Raw genomic sequence first — 15,478 nt, 5'->3', positions numbered from 1 at the left:
AAAGCTGAAGCTACAATAAGAGGACATCTACAATCTAAGGTCTGTATCTAGAAGATGGTTCCTAAGAAGGACTTGGCGCAATATGGCAACTTACAAGTGAGCAGAGCGCAGAGTTTTTGGCTCAGAGAGTGCGGACATGAACATGTGATGATCCGGGTATTGTTACCACTGAACCACCAGAAGACGCTCACAATAGATAAATATTCCTACACATTCATATAGAACAGACAAGGAAAAGATTAATAACTGCAACAATTCTGTTAAAAAGCTCTGTCTTCCTAGTTTATGTGTGAGTTTTTCTGTGGAACATGAAGACTAATTTAAAAAACATACCAGAAGAAATGGTTGTCAAAATAGAAGGAACTCCATAATACGTGAAGGCGCCATTCTCGAATCGCAGCCCTTCCTTGCCAACCTCTACTTCTACTTTACCCTGGTGGAGAAAACGAAACAGTGTTTTCACCAGAAGTCATGAGGCATACTAAGGGGTAATGGTGATATGGACTAATGGTGGTACATAGACAATGGTGGTATATGTATGAATGGTGGTATGGACTAATGATGGTACATGGACTAATAAAGGCATACGTACGAATGATGGTATGGACTAATGGTGGTACATAGTGGCAAATGTACGAATGGTGGTATGGACTAATGGTGGTACATGGTGGCAAATGTACGTGTAGCACCCTCCTCGGTAGGTGCTAGATAAAAGCATTGTTTGCTCCATCTGCTTATCAGGGGAGCCTGATCAGTAGTTTTGCCTCTTACATGTGTCCATGTGTGATTCACTTGGTCTGAGGGAGTGTCCCCGCTGTGTTCAATGGGGGAGCCAGTTGGACAGTGGAGGAAAACCAGCCAGTGACACACAGGCTTTTGTGGCTGTCCCAGTGGGAGGGCACAACCGGAGTGCATCCTGGGATAGGTCATAAAAGTCAAAGGGACATGTGACAGGGCATCTTAGGGCAGGAAGCCAGGTCCCGGGGGGAGGGTGACGGCTGTCTCTCCTCCTGTCAGCAAGGAAGGTAGTCACAGGCAGTCAGCCTAGTGGACCAGAAGTGTGGTGCGGAGTTAGGACGTCCAGTGGATGCTGACCAGGGAGTTGAAGGCAGAGCAACCTGAGGAAAAACAGTGTCTGTGAGTACCAGGGAGCCTGCCAGGGGTCTGCCCAGGAAGGGGACCACTCCAGTGAGGGTCAGTGGACGGAAGCTAGCACACATAGCAAGTGAGAAAGGGGGTGCCAAGTTTAGGACCCTGAAGGTTCAACACAACAGGATCAATTCACTATCTTCACTCCAGGGGCAGAGTGAAGCAGCAGCCTTGCTGCATACTCTACATATAGATGTCCTCTATATTGTGCATAGTTCAAGCTGTATCCCACTCATCCCTTCTCCCATCCAAGTTCCAATAAAAACACAAAAAAACAAATCCCTTGGACTGTTCATTGTCTGAGCCAAGTGTTAAGGGGTAGGATTTTACAGACTGTTGCTATGGGTAACCCAGGGGAATCCAGTCTCAGCAGCTCCCTAGGGGGCAGTGCTGCATACGAATGGTGGTATGTACTAATGGTGGTACTTAGACAATGGTGGCATATGTACAAATGGTAGTACATGGACTAATGGTGGCAAATGTACGAGTTGCGGTATGTACTAATGGTGGTAAATAAATAATGGTGGCATATGTAGGAATGATGGTACATGGACTAATGGTGGCATATGTATGAATGGTGGCTAGACTAATGGTGGTACGATGACAATGGTGGTACATGGACTAATGGTGGCATATGTACGAATAGTGGTTTGGACTAATGGTTGTACATAGACAAAGGTGGCATTTGTGCGAATGGTGGTACATGGACTAATGGTGGCATATGTATGAATGGTGGTATGGACTAATGGTGGTACATAGACAAAGGTGGCATATGTGCGAATGGTGGTACATGGACTAATGGTGGCATATGTATGAATGGTGGTATGGACTAATGGTGGTACATAGACAAAGGTGGCATATGTGCGAATGGTGGTACATGGACTAATGGTGGCATATGTATGAATGGTGGTATGGACTAATGGTGGTACATAGACAAAGGTGGCATATGTGCGAATGGTGGTACATGGACTAATGGTGGCATATGTATGAATGGTGGTATGTAATAATGGTGGTACATAGACAATAATACTTTTTAAATTGAAAAAGACTATATCGTGTTCATTCAAAACGTATATACAATCATAAACAGTGTTGAATATATAAAAAGTCCAAATAACGTGCTGGTTCCAAATCAGAAAGAAAGGATGACACCCAAACCCATAAGTAGTGTTCTTACCTTCACCCAAATAGTGACACTCACCAGAAATAGATGACCTCTTTTCGCAAAGAAGATCAAACTCGCTTGAGGTAAGTATATTACCTAAAATACAGCATATTCTCGATCACCAATGAAATCCTTAGCCTCTATAGCCAGCTAGATTGGATCATCTCTTGTAAAGTGCTTCTGTGCCTTTAAGAAATCCTGCATATGCCTCGTTCACAGGGGAGAAATGTAAAGGAATCTCTCATAGTGTAGCATATTCAGTTTCTATTAAAGTGGAGTTCCACCCAAAAGTGGAACTTCCACTTTATGCACTCCTCACCGCCTTACATGCCACATTTGGCATGTCATTGTTTTTTTTTTGGGGGGGGGGAGCAGGTACCTAGTTTTGATTAGGAAGTTCTCTTCTCCCCCTCCTTTCCTGCAATCTTCTGGGATGTCACAGGTCCCAGAAGATTGCCCGGTCATTCAAGACTGCGCAGGTCGACTCGCGCATGCACAATACGCACCTGGCTGTGAAGCCGCAAGCTGTCACAGCCGGGTTGCCCACACTAGTGATGCCAGCGCCAGGGAGAGCCGAGGAAGAGAACCGAGCCTTCGGGTGGCCGGATCGTGGGACAGGTGAGTGCGTCTTTATTAAAGGTCAGCAGCTACACGTGTAGCTGCTGACTTTTAATAAACACAGAAACAGCTGGAACTCCGCTTTAAGAGGCGTTGCATGTAAAAAAACTCAAAAACACTGGTTTATGTTCCAAATGCATTCCATCTACCAGAAGTGAAGTGTCGTGGAAAGTCCCACCCAATGCGTTGTCTGACGTCATTGCGGTCACATGTCCGGACACGTCTCCTCTCATATATATGCCCCTATTGTCGGGGTATATATATATATATATATATATATATATATATATATAAATATAAGATGTGTCCGGACATTTGACCCCTGATGACGTCAGACACTGCTGATGAAACGCGTTGGAGTGACTTTCCTATGACATTTTTCTTTGATGCAAGTGTAATTTTAATCGCTTCTTAAATCATCCTTTCTTTCAAGACACAGACTTCAACTTCTTTCACTTCAAGTTCGTTCTGATTTAGAACCAGCACGTTATTGGGACTTTTTATATATTCAACACGATTTATGAATGTATATAAGATTTGAATGAGTGCGATATCGTTTTTATCATTTAAAAAATTGCATTCATGGCTTTTTTCTGAAGCTTGGAGACATGCAGCTCTAATCATTTATATTTTTGTTAGTTTGTTTAATTTATTTAATTTTGCAGAGGGGATATTGTTGTTGTTTTCTAATAGACAATGGTGACATAGAGTATGTATCAATGGTGGTAATGGCAGTACATTGACTAATGGTGGCATATGTATGAATGGTGGCCTTGACTAATGATGGTACATACTACTGTCATTAGGTGGTATGGACTAATAGTGGGAAATGGACTAATGTTGATATATTGTGTGCACTAATGGTGGTATGTATGAATGGTGGTACATGGACTAATGGTGGTATGTATGAATGGTGGTACATGGACTAATGGTGGTATGTACTAATGGTGGTACATGGCCTCATGGTGGTATGTACTAATAGTGGTACATGGTCTGAGAGAGGCATATATAGAAAGGATGTTATGTACTAATGGTGGTACATGAACTAAGGTTGAGATATTGTATGTACTATTGGAGGTATGTACGCAAGGTGGTACATGGACTAATGGTGGCCAGTTCTAATGGTGGTACATGGTCTGAGGGTGGCATATATAGTAAGGATGTTATGTACTAATGGTGGGACATGAACTAAGGTTGATATATGGTATGTACTAATGGTAATATGTACGCAAGGTGGTACATGGACTAATGGCGGCATGTACTAATGGTAATATGTACGCAAGGTGGTACATGGACTAATGGTAGTACATGGTCCGAGGGTAGCATATATATGTAGTGCACCCCACATAGGAGCCGCTGGTGAATTGGGTTCCGCCACCCTTCACAGCCAGACACACCGAATCTCCACAGTATGCCAGAGTCAAGAAACAGTCCAATGCTTGTTTTTATGTTTTATTAAGGGATAAAACTTGGTAAGAATATAGGATAATATGGGATGCCCACTTGACTTTAGCAAAGCTCTTCAGGGACAGCTTTTCTATATACAGTCTGTATACACTCCTCTTTTCCAGCACTCACTTGCTTGCAGGAAAAAATCGCAGACCCAGCTGGAACACTGTTTGATGAATCTGACAAAAGGCACTTAGATTAAGCAAAAGCCCTTTACAGGCAGAGACCACAGGCCCCTTTGGGTGTGTAGCAAAGTTCAGTGTCCAGCATACATTCTCTGTGGCTAGTGGACTCAGCACAACCTCTTCAGGCACTTCCAGCCTGCCTGGCTACAGTTGCCTCTCTCACTAGCCCTCCTGGCTACTTCCCAGTCCTCCCAGCCTGACACCCACCAGCCCACCCAGCTGACTTTTCAAGGAGACCTCCTGGATGGCTGACTCACTCTCCTGCTGCCCTCAAACTTTCTCCAGTGCATCCAGGACAGAATTCCTCTGTGTGATGTAGAGGTCCCTCCGAGCTCCAGGCCCGAGGTCTCCCCCCCCCCCCCACCAGACTTGGCGGTTACCCTCAAGGGCCAACAGCCTCCTCAGTACTCCTTCCCCTTTCACCCAACTGCTGGTATGACCCCAGGGTATTTAAAAGCTACCCACCCATGTCAGCCCACTTGGCCAGGTATTGGCTGAGCCCTCATCAATACATATCAATATTTCAAGCAGCCCTTCCTAGCCTCCCATCCATTTTTCTGGAAGCTTCTCCAAGGTTCCAGCAAGAAGGGGTAGGTACCAGACGTGCTGCTTGTTATGTCATCCAGCCTCCCTGAGTCACTCACCCTGACCCAGATTCAACACAGGCTTGGCTGCAAATTTACCTACACTAACCTAGAGGGTGCTACATATAGTAATGGTGTTAAGTACTAATGGTGGTATATACTAACAAAGTAAAAAAGAAACAAATTATGTAGCATGATCTTATTGGTTTGATTATAATGTCCTAATTATCCTCCATATTAAAGTACAAGTGCACCTATTAACATCCTCCTGAAATATTTGGTGGGAGTTTTTCCATTTTCCCAGGTATTTCACCTCCCCCCACACACGCTAGTAAGCACCAGGCATACATTAACCCCTCCCTCGCCAATAAAATTAACCCCTTCCCTGCCAGTGTAATTTTTACAGTAACAGTGCATATGTATAGCACTGATTACTGTAGTAATGTCACTGGTACCCCCAAAAGTGTCAAAAATGTCAGTCAAGGGTCCGATCTGTCTGCCGCAATGTCGCAGTCCCGCAAAAAAAAAAAAAAAAAAAACGCAGATCGCCGCCATTACTAAAAAAAAAAACACCAAAAATGACAAAAATCTTTCCCTTAGTTAGTAAAGGCAATAAATTTTGCGCAAACCAATCAAAATACGCTTATTGCGATTTTTTTTACCAAACATAGGTAGCAGAAAACAAATTGGCCAAAAATGTAAAAAAATTTTGATTTTTACATTTTTTTGGGGGGGAATTTCATATAAAAATAATTTGAAAAATAGTTATTTTTTCAAAATTTACACTTTTTTTTGTTTATAGCGCAAAAAGTAAAAATCGCACAGGTGATCAAATACCACCAAAATAAAGCTCTGTTTATGGGGAAAAAAGGACGTAAATTTCATTTGGGTACGGCGTTGCATGACCGCGCAATTGTCCGTTAAAGTCATGCAGTGCCGAATCGCAAAAAGTGGCCTGGACGTAAGACAGCGAAATCCTCCGGTGGTAAAGTGGTTAATTAGCTGAGCTTGTTGTCAATCCTAATCCCACCATACATAATAATATGGGGGAACTTCAAGAAGAGGGATTATCCCATAATAATAATGTTGAGGACAGTCAAATGCAATACCTCAATGTTCTAGATTAGTCACATAATGAAGATTAAACAATGCCTGATGCCCTTTCTAGCCCAGTGGGACATTTACATGGAGTTGTAAACTACATTCCCCAAATCCTATCACATTTCCCAGGTATTCCTCGGTGGGCATCGATCTACTTTTCCATGTGAAGCGTACTATTAGGTTTGTGTTTCCACTCAGCAAGTGTGGGGATTTCCATCGCATTAGAATGAATCCACAGGCTGGAAACAAGGTTTCCAATATGGCTGTCTGCACATGGGGCTCATAGAGGAGAGCGCAGTTTCATGTTCTTATTGGGCCTAACCTTCCCCGACTTCAAGGTCCAGCCAACAAAAATGTCAGTCGCCACTGAGGACACTCTTATTGGACTGGAGAATAGCAGTGGGTGGAGAATAGCCATTTGAGAATATCTAAAGCCATTTTTTTTTCTCAAAGGGTTGAAACCCCTGTTGGTTTATATTATGGTCTGTGTCCCATTGGGGAGATTTCCCTTTACTTCCTGTCCTGTGAACACAACAGGGAATGAGAGGAGACCCTCCATAGTGAGAGATCCCCTCTTAGGGTCACCATACACCTTCCAATCTGACTGTATACCTCTGTACACTCCTTTGGCCTGAGGCAACAAACCCCTTCTAGACATTTCTCAGGGATGTTGGCTAAACCGACTAAAAAGGTTTTTTGGAATCACACCCATGGATACCTCTGTACACTCAACTTTAGATATTCAATTCAAAGAAGGTTGCGTACAATATACTCACAAACATAGGATATGTTCAAGCATGTAGGAAATAGGGACTGCTCGCTTCCAGAACACTTCTCTACTGCTGGTTGCGAGTGGCAACTTTGGCTCTGAGGAAGAGGGTCCTCCCTTGAAACGCGTAAGCCATACAAGGTTGTGAGGACGCCATCACGCTATCCAGAAGTAGAGAAGTGTTCTGGAAGCGAGCAGTCCCTATTTCCTCCATGCTTGTACATATCCTATGTTTGTGAGTACATTGTACGCTACCTTCTTTGATTTTGATAAACTTTTTTTAGTGGTAATGCACAAGGTCGGTGGGCCCTTCTCTTGTTTTCTTGTACAATTAAGGCCACTTTCACACTTCTGTGACTTGTCCTGCGACTTGGGACTGCAAAGTCGCATGACAAGTCATACTTCATGATTTTCAATGAGTACCGTTCATATCTGTGCGACTTCAAGCCGCAACGACTTTAAAGTAGTACCTTCACTACTTTGGGACGATTTTAATGGGTTTTGGGGTCCATAGACATAGGCATTGCTTCAAGTCCAGTCAAAACCGCGGCCAAATCGCACGACTTTTAGGTCACATAAGTGTGAAGGGGGCCTAAATTGTAACATGTGTGGTGAGCTTAAAGTGTAAGCTCACCTTTACAGAAAATCTTTAAGGTGGCCTTACACTGGGTGATCCCCCCCCCCCCCCCCCGCTATACCAGAGTCTCGTAATCCCACACTGTCAGACACCGGGATGCCGATTCACTGGTTCGGGGATTTGAAATGCTGAGAGGTACGGATAGGAGATTAAGCTGCAGAGATTTAAAATTCCCTGGACCAGTGAAAGCATCTCAGTGTCTGACAGCATGGGATCACGGGATTCCGATGCAGTGGGAGCAGGGGGTGTGGGGGGTGGGTAGGGGGTCCAGTGTAAGGTCACCTTACAGATTTTCTGTAAAGGCAAACTTACACTTTAAAATGACACAATGGCCAAAATAAGACATGACATAGGTGATCTGGTCTAGAAGTACATTAACACAGTAGTCCCCTTTGTAAGATAGTTTGTTACCTGGTAATCCTGCCAATAAGTCTGTAATTTTTCAACTCCCTTAACAGACCAAGCTGTCCAGACAAAGTATCAGCTAGAGGGATGAGACAACCCACTGACAGGGGTGCTTACAATGGTCATCTTTTATTTGTTTATGTAAAACCTTTATCCCAAAAGGAAAAAAAAAAACAGAGTTAGGTACCCGGTAACTTTTTCTAAGAAATCTTCCAGGGCAACACCTGAGAGATAGGCTCTTCCCACTTGAAACAGGAAACACATTAGTCCGCCATTATTAAAAAAAAGCCAGTCATACCTTCTGCCTCAGTAATATCAAAGCACCGAAGGAACCCTCAGTAAGCTTTTGAATCCGCAAAACCCCTTTTATAATGTTTTAGGGTGGGAACGGATGCTGCCCTGGAAGACTTCCTAGAAAAAGAGTTACCAGGTACCTAACTCTGTTTTCTCTAATCGTCTTCCAGGGCAGCACCTGAGAAGATGTCTCAAACAACACTTACTAGGAAGGGGAAAAAAGTCTGGAGCACCTTGCGCCCAAATATCTGGTCCTGGCTGGACAGCTGGTCAATGAGGTAAAGCCTTGCAAAGGTATTGCAGCTCGACAATGTCGCTGCCCTGCAGATCTGCTCCGGTGTTGCCCCGGCTCTTTCTGCACTTGATGATGCCCAAGCTCTGGTTGAGTGGTTGGTGACTCCGCTCGGCTGGGCAAGGTTTAGTGCTTGGTAGGCTGTCTGAATACCAAAGCTTTATCCATCTGGCTATCGTACTTTTTGAAGCGGACTTCCCTTTGTTTACTCCTGCATGGAGGATGAATAGAGTGGTTGCTTTCTGCCATTCTTTAGTTCTCTCGGGGTAAGCTAGCAGGATCTTTCTTACATCTAGCTTGTTAGTGACTCTTTTCCTGCTATCCATTGAATTTGGAAAGTAAGGAAAAAAACACCTTCTGAGTTCTGTGGAAAGTTGAAGAGACTTTTGGTAGGAAGGTTGGGTCTGGTGTGAGAATATTTTTAGCTTTCCGAATTAAACAGTAAGGTTCTATCATGGATAGAGCCTGGATTTTGCTGACTCTTCTTGCGGATATCAGCGCCACCAGGAGTACTGTTTTTAGTGTAAGGTATTTATCTGAACTTTCCTCCAGTGGTTCAAAGGGTGCCGAGAGGAATCCTTTGAGTACCATGCCGAGAGGAATCCTTTGAGTACCGTGGAGAGGTCCCATGTTGGAGTTCTGCTGAACTTCATAGGTATGGCTTCTCTTAACGAGAGAAGGAATCTTCTTATGAGTGTGTCTTCCGCCAGCCTAATATCTAGGTGGGAAGATAGGGCTGCCACCTGAACCTTCAAAGTGTTACGGGAAATGCCCTTATCCGCTCCTCTAAGATTGCCGGAATAGCCCCCTTGTTGGGGTCCCCCTTGTTCTTGTACCAGAAGATAAACTTTTTCCTCACTTTTTCATAGATGGCTCTAGTCCCTGTTTTTCTGCTGGCTAAGATGGTGTCAAATCAATCACCCTGTTAGACAGACCTTTGTTCTGTAACCTCATCCTTTCCAGAACCAGCCTGAATGCTTCATGACCTTGTGGCTCGGGTGGTTGACTAGGCCTTGCGAAAGGAGGTTCGGTATGTCTGGAAGTGTTTAGATGAGGCTTCTTAAGTAACAGAACCATGGTCCCCTCAGGCCTGAGCCTGCATGGGACCTTGGTGTTAGTTGTGGCTTTTCTTCATTCACGCTGTACCCTAAGCCCTGCAAGTAAGATATGCTCTTTTATTTTTGATTTTGTTCATCTGCTCATTCACAGAATAGTAGCTTGTCTGGATATGGCCCTTACCCTATGACTTGCTGTCTTAGGTTTTTTAGGGCTTCTGACATTAGCTTTGAGAAGATCCTGGGTGCTGGCGAGATGCCAACCAGCAGAGCTGTGTATAGAAGATGTGGAGTGGAAGCAGGGCCTTGCACTGCAAATCTTTGGCATCTTTGATAGCTTTTTTCTATCGGTACATCCTGCAGATCCATTGTGGCTATGAAGACTCCCAGGTACATGGTTGGGGGGCGAGGGGAAAATGCTATTGAATAGCCTACTGCTACCGTACCAAGGAAAAATGAGTTTTCCATTATTTCCTTCCACTGCGAGCGAGAGACGCCCACCTGCCCTACCCGCCCGGGGACCGTTCTTGTTTTTTGCTCTTTGGAACGGAAGGCTTGAGGATAAATTCTCCCTTGCCTTTTTTGTTTTGTTGTGTCCAGCGCTTTTTTGGACCCGTGTTATCAAATCTTTTTGACTTCCGAAAAGGGTGTTTTCCCCTGGCTCTTTTTGGTTTGAGGAAACCCCTAGTTTTTGGCTGCGGTTCTGTCCAATACTGTTTCCAAGTCGGGTCCGAACAGTAACTTGCCCATAAAGAGGATGCTGCATAGTCTATTTTTTTGGGTGATGTCCCCTTCCCATGACTTCAGCCACAGGCCTCTCCTAGCCGAATTAATTAGGCCAGTGGTCCTGGCCTATATCTTTACTGATTCTGCTGACGCATCCGCTAGGAAAGCTGCCACTCTGGTTAGAGTGGGTATGGTTTTTACCAGTTCCTCCTTTGGGGTATTGCCTTTTAGCTGCTCTTGCAACTGCGTCAGCCAGACTAACAAGGTCCTGGCAGTGCAGATGGAAGCTTTGGCTGGATTTAGATTCGTGGCTGTGGCTTCCCAAGCTCGTCTCAGAAGTGCCTCTATCTTTTTATCCATGGGACCACTGAGAATTCTGGAGTCATTGAAAGCTAAATCAGCCTTGTTTTCGACTCTGGAGAGGGGAGCATCTACCTTAGGGCACTTTGCCCAGGGTTTAGTATCCTCCTCTGTGAACGGATATCTGCGTTTAATCACAGCTGGGGTAAAGAGCTTCTTTTCCGGTTCCTCCCATTCTTTCTTGACAACGTTTTTCAGAGACTCACGTACCGGAAATGTTCTAGGTTTTTTGGTTGCAAGCCCTTATACATTTTATCGTGTATTGAAAGCTCTGCAATTTTTCTGCTCTTTGACACCCAAAGTATCTGCTATGGCCCTCAGTAAATAATCTGTGTCTTCTGAGGGGAAGAGTGTACCCTCTGATGCTGGATCCTCGTCATCTGACTCTGAGCATAGGCCACCTTCGGATTCTGATTCAGAGTCGTCTGCATCAGATCCCTGCTCTGCTTGATCCACCTTATCCCCGCTGCACGAAGGAATGGGTGTCCTGCTGGTAGATGGAGTGCTGGCCTGACTGGAAGTTCCGGTCCGGAGGCTATCTTGCTCCTCCAACAGCTAGGCTGCTGCCTGGCATTTGTCTGGACCGATGCAAAGTGCAAGGGGACCAGGGGGTGCTGCATACGGGGGTGTCCAGGAAGCTGCCGCTCTCCGCATGCAGGGGGTGGCCCCCTTCCTCCACCCCTGCTCTACAGGCGTCCGGAAGGGTCGTTTTTGGCTAGCAAGACTAGCCTAGAATATATATTGCTCCAGGTACGGTCTAGGAGCGGGATATCATTGGCATCCTGACAGCTGGGAGGGATGGTGGCAGACCCCTCAGTAGGTGTGAAATCTCAGGCGGGGGTCAGCTTGCCCCAATGTGCTGCCCCTGACCTCCACTGCCCAGACCTCGCTGGGCTGGATGGAAGGCTGGTCAGGGAGCCTCCTACAATTAGCACAGAGACTGAAAAATAACAAACTGATGCAGCTCCTGTGGGTCCGGAGGAAGCACAATCAAACTGAGGCAGAAGGTATGACTGGCTTTTTTATAATGGTGGACTAATGTGTTTCCTGTTTCAGGTGGGAGGAGCCTATCTCTCAGGTGCTGCCCTGGAAGACGATTGGAGAAAAAACAGTTTTTCTCTCCAATATAAAACTGCTTATAAAGTGTTAGTTGGGGGTTCATCTTTAAATTGTTAGTCACCTATATCTACTAGTCCATCCAACACCACCCTCTCAACACCTCTCCACTGATGGAAAATGCTGCTGTCCAAGGGTGGCTACATTGCTTCCTCCATAGAAGTAGTAGGGAGTGAGTGTAGCCACCCTAAGACAGGAGGTGTGTTAGTGGCTGGTCACCAGATAGAAAAAGTGAAAAAAAAAAACAAAATGAATGCAGCCACCTGTAATGTTCTGGTACCTCTGGTACCCTTATTCCACTTTCCAATTCAGTGTATGCGTCCCACCATTCTCTTCTGGTAGGTGCGCATACACCTTTAAGACCGATGCTGTCATCACTGAGCGCCGCAGAGCGGCTATTTCAACCGCCGGCGTTCTCACTCACATGTTCGTTCAACCTGCCTTGAAGCTCATATGCTTACAAGCGTACCTCGCTGTCGGAACCTCGCTACTGATCCCTGTATCCCGCTACCGGATCACTCGCTCATACCGAACCTCTCTACTACTGCTTGCTATTAGTGATAAGTACCCCGCAGGGGAATCTTCCATAACCTTCCTACTAAGCTTACACTATCTAGCTCTGCATATTAAGGACTGTTACTATCATCTGCACTATTATTTAGATTGCTAGCTCTTGAGCCTACTAACATCTATCCTTGCACTGGGTTAGTCTCTCGTGTATGTCATCTGCTATCCTACCACCTACTACCATACATGATTGCTAACCTATCTGCATCCTACCTGTTACCATCTATACTCTCATGAACATTTCTCTCAAGTGCTGTTCACCTATTGTCACTGTTCATACCTGTCTCTTCAGCTCATCACCACTATACTGCTATATACATCTATCACTCCAGGAACATCTTATTGAGTGTGTATATTTGTATGCTGAATCAGACAGACCACAGTGATGAGTCTTGGGAGTTGGAATTGGTATTTCAACGTATCTCTACATGACTGCTGAGTGGAGTTTTTCTGCAGCTGCAAATCCATCTTGTTTCAGAAAACGCAGGAGCGTTACACCACCATAACAAATGATTGTTAAGCTACAATATATTACATTTTTTGCTTTGGTTTAGTTTCATTGTAAGGCAGCGGTCGCTGGAAAAAGTAACCCCATTGGATTTCCTTGACAGTGGTCACGAGTACAAAGATGGAGGGTGAATCACAGACAACAGTGAAAACTCGACAGAGGTTCTTCCATGCCACTTTATGTAAAAAATATATTAGCATTGGAAATGGTTTAGTGATACTAAATTATTTTGTATTGGTATGAATTATATCCAACCGGGGCTCCACCAGAGATGGGTTGTATTAAAGTGGGGCTCCATTAGACATGCAGTTTATCAAGTGGGGCTCTACCAAAAATAGATTTTAACAAGTGGGGCTCCACCAGAGATGGATGATATCAAAGTGGGGCTCCACTAGAGATGGATGATATCAAAGTGGGGCTCCACCAGAGATGGATGATATCAAAGTGGGGCTCCACCAGAGATGGATGATATCAAAGTGGGGCTCCACCAGAGATGGATGATATCAAAGTGGGGCTCCACCAGAGATGGATGATATCAAAAGTGGGGCTCCACCAGAGATGAATGATATCAAAGTGGGGCTCCACCAGAGATGGATGATATCAAAGTGGGGCTCCACCACAGATAGATCATATCAAAGTAAGGCTTCACCAGAGATGGATCGTATCAAAGTGGGACTTCACCAGACATGGATTATATCAAAGTGGGGCTATACCAGACATGGATTGTTTCAAAGTGAGGCTCCACCAGACATGGATCCTATCAAAGCGTTGCTCCATCAAAGATGGATGATATCTAAGTAGGGCTCCACCAGAGATGGATGATATCATGGGGGGCTTCACCGGAGATGGATGATATCAAAGTGGGTCTCCACCAGAATTGCATGATATTAGGTGGGGCTCCACCAGACATGTATGATATCATAGTGGGGCTCCACCAGACATGAATGATATCATAGTGGGGCTCCACCAGACATGAATGATATCAAAGTTGGGCTCCACCAGACATGGATGATAGCAAAGTGGGGATCGACCAGAGATAGAGGATATCAATGTGGGGCTTGACCTTCTGGCTCCACCAGAATTGCATGATATTAGGTGGGGCTCCACCAGACATGTATGATATCATAGTGGGGCTCCACCAGACATGAATGATATCAAAGTTGGGCTCCACCAGACATGGATGATAGCAAAGTGGGGATCGACCAGAGATAGATGATATCAATGTGGGGCTTGACCAGAGATGGATGATATCAAAGTGGGGCTCCACCAGAGATAGATTACATCAGAGTGGGGCTTCCCAGGGGATGAATTATATCAAAGTGGGGCTCCACCAGAGATGGAGGATATCAAAGTGGGGCTGCACAAGAGATGGATGATATCAAAGTGGGTTACCAGCAGAGATGGATGATATCGAAGTGGGGTTGGTAACTTACCTGGAGGACTAAAATAAAATAGTCCACTGGCTTATTGCGTTGGTAAAGATAGTGCTCTGTAGACCTTTTATTTTTCTCATCAAACTTTAGCTCTTGAATCACATGTGGGTGTTTAAGAAGGCGTAAAAGAATTTTCTCAGACAGGAAAGGAGCTTTGAAAGGCTCGATCTCTGAAAAAAATGACAATGTTAGAAGGTGCTCAACCAATCCAATGTAAGGCAGATATATCAATCATGTATGATGGGTTATGTATGGACCAGCACTGAGGATGCATTTCCAGATACCTTCAGTCTGTGCCAAGCATCACACAATGGTCACCCAAGGGAAAATAAAACTATCATTAAAATGCTCATAGATTTAAGGGAACCACAGGCCCAGTATGACCATAGTGGTTAAGGTGATCCTGGAGTATAGAAAACTTATCTAAGTTTCTGCTGGCACAATACAGCATCCAGGTGAATGTTAAGAATGGTCTACTTGTTCCTTATCCAGAGTGCCTTGAATCATTGATATATCATTGTCAATATTCTCCAGATTTGCTGGGTAAGAACATGGTCCTTCTCAGCTCACTAATGGCGGTGGGGGTTCAATATCACCGACCTCCAGCCTGGACAAAATAGGTATTAAATAGTCGAGTTGCATGGGCAACACAAACAAGTTTAACCCCTAAATGAACAAAGTCAAAACCTTAACCCCTGAACCCAGTTCTGCAGCTTTGATATGTGTTAGTAAAACTGTACATATCTTTACAGCAACTTCATGTATCTGGGTGAGTTATAATTCATTTTTTGGGAGGATAAATTGGGTCTTAATTTAGTAGTATATGAAAATTAAATCTCCCGATTATTTTTTATTATCAAAGGAAATCAGGCCCAAAATAAAAAAAAAAAAAAAAAAAATTAAAACTTTATGTGTATGAGGATACCACATATGTGTAAAATGTTTGTACTCGTAGTAGGGTAAAGAAACAATAGTGACCTCCAGGCTACTCCCCTGTATTCCCCAATCTGTGAGGAGAAATAGACACAATGGGGGACATTTATTATTGCGGTTGCACAGTTTGTG

General features: G+C 44.5%; 1 protein-coding gene across 1 annotated transcript in view; it reads right to left on the bottom strand.

Moving 5' to 3' along the window:
- Positions 1-15,478, bottom strand: part of CNNM1 (cyclin and CBS domain divalent metal cation transport mediator 1) — a 92,983-nt gene that overhangs the window by 48,792 nt on the left and 28,713 nt on the right. The window contains exons 4-5 of the mRNA XM_082268365.1: positions 14,414-14,583; positions 334-433 (exon numbers count right to left, since the gene is read on the bottom strand). Of these exons, the coding sequence (XP_082124491.1) occupies positions 334-433; positions 14,414-14,583 (270 nt within the window). The remainder of the gene's footprint in view (positions 1-333; positions 434-14,413; positions 14,584-15,478) is intronic.

This window comes from Pelophylax lessonae (genome assembly GCF_965119305.1).
Source record: "Pelophylax lessonae genome assembly, chromosome: 9".
Lineage (NCBI taxonomy): Eukaryota > Metazoa > Chordata > Amphibia > Anura > Ranidae > Pelophylax > Pelophylax lessonae.
This window is presented reverse-complemented; position numbering and strand designations above follow the sequence as displayed.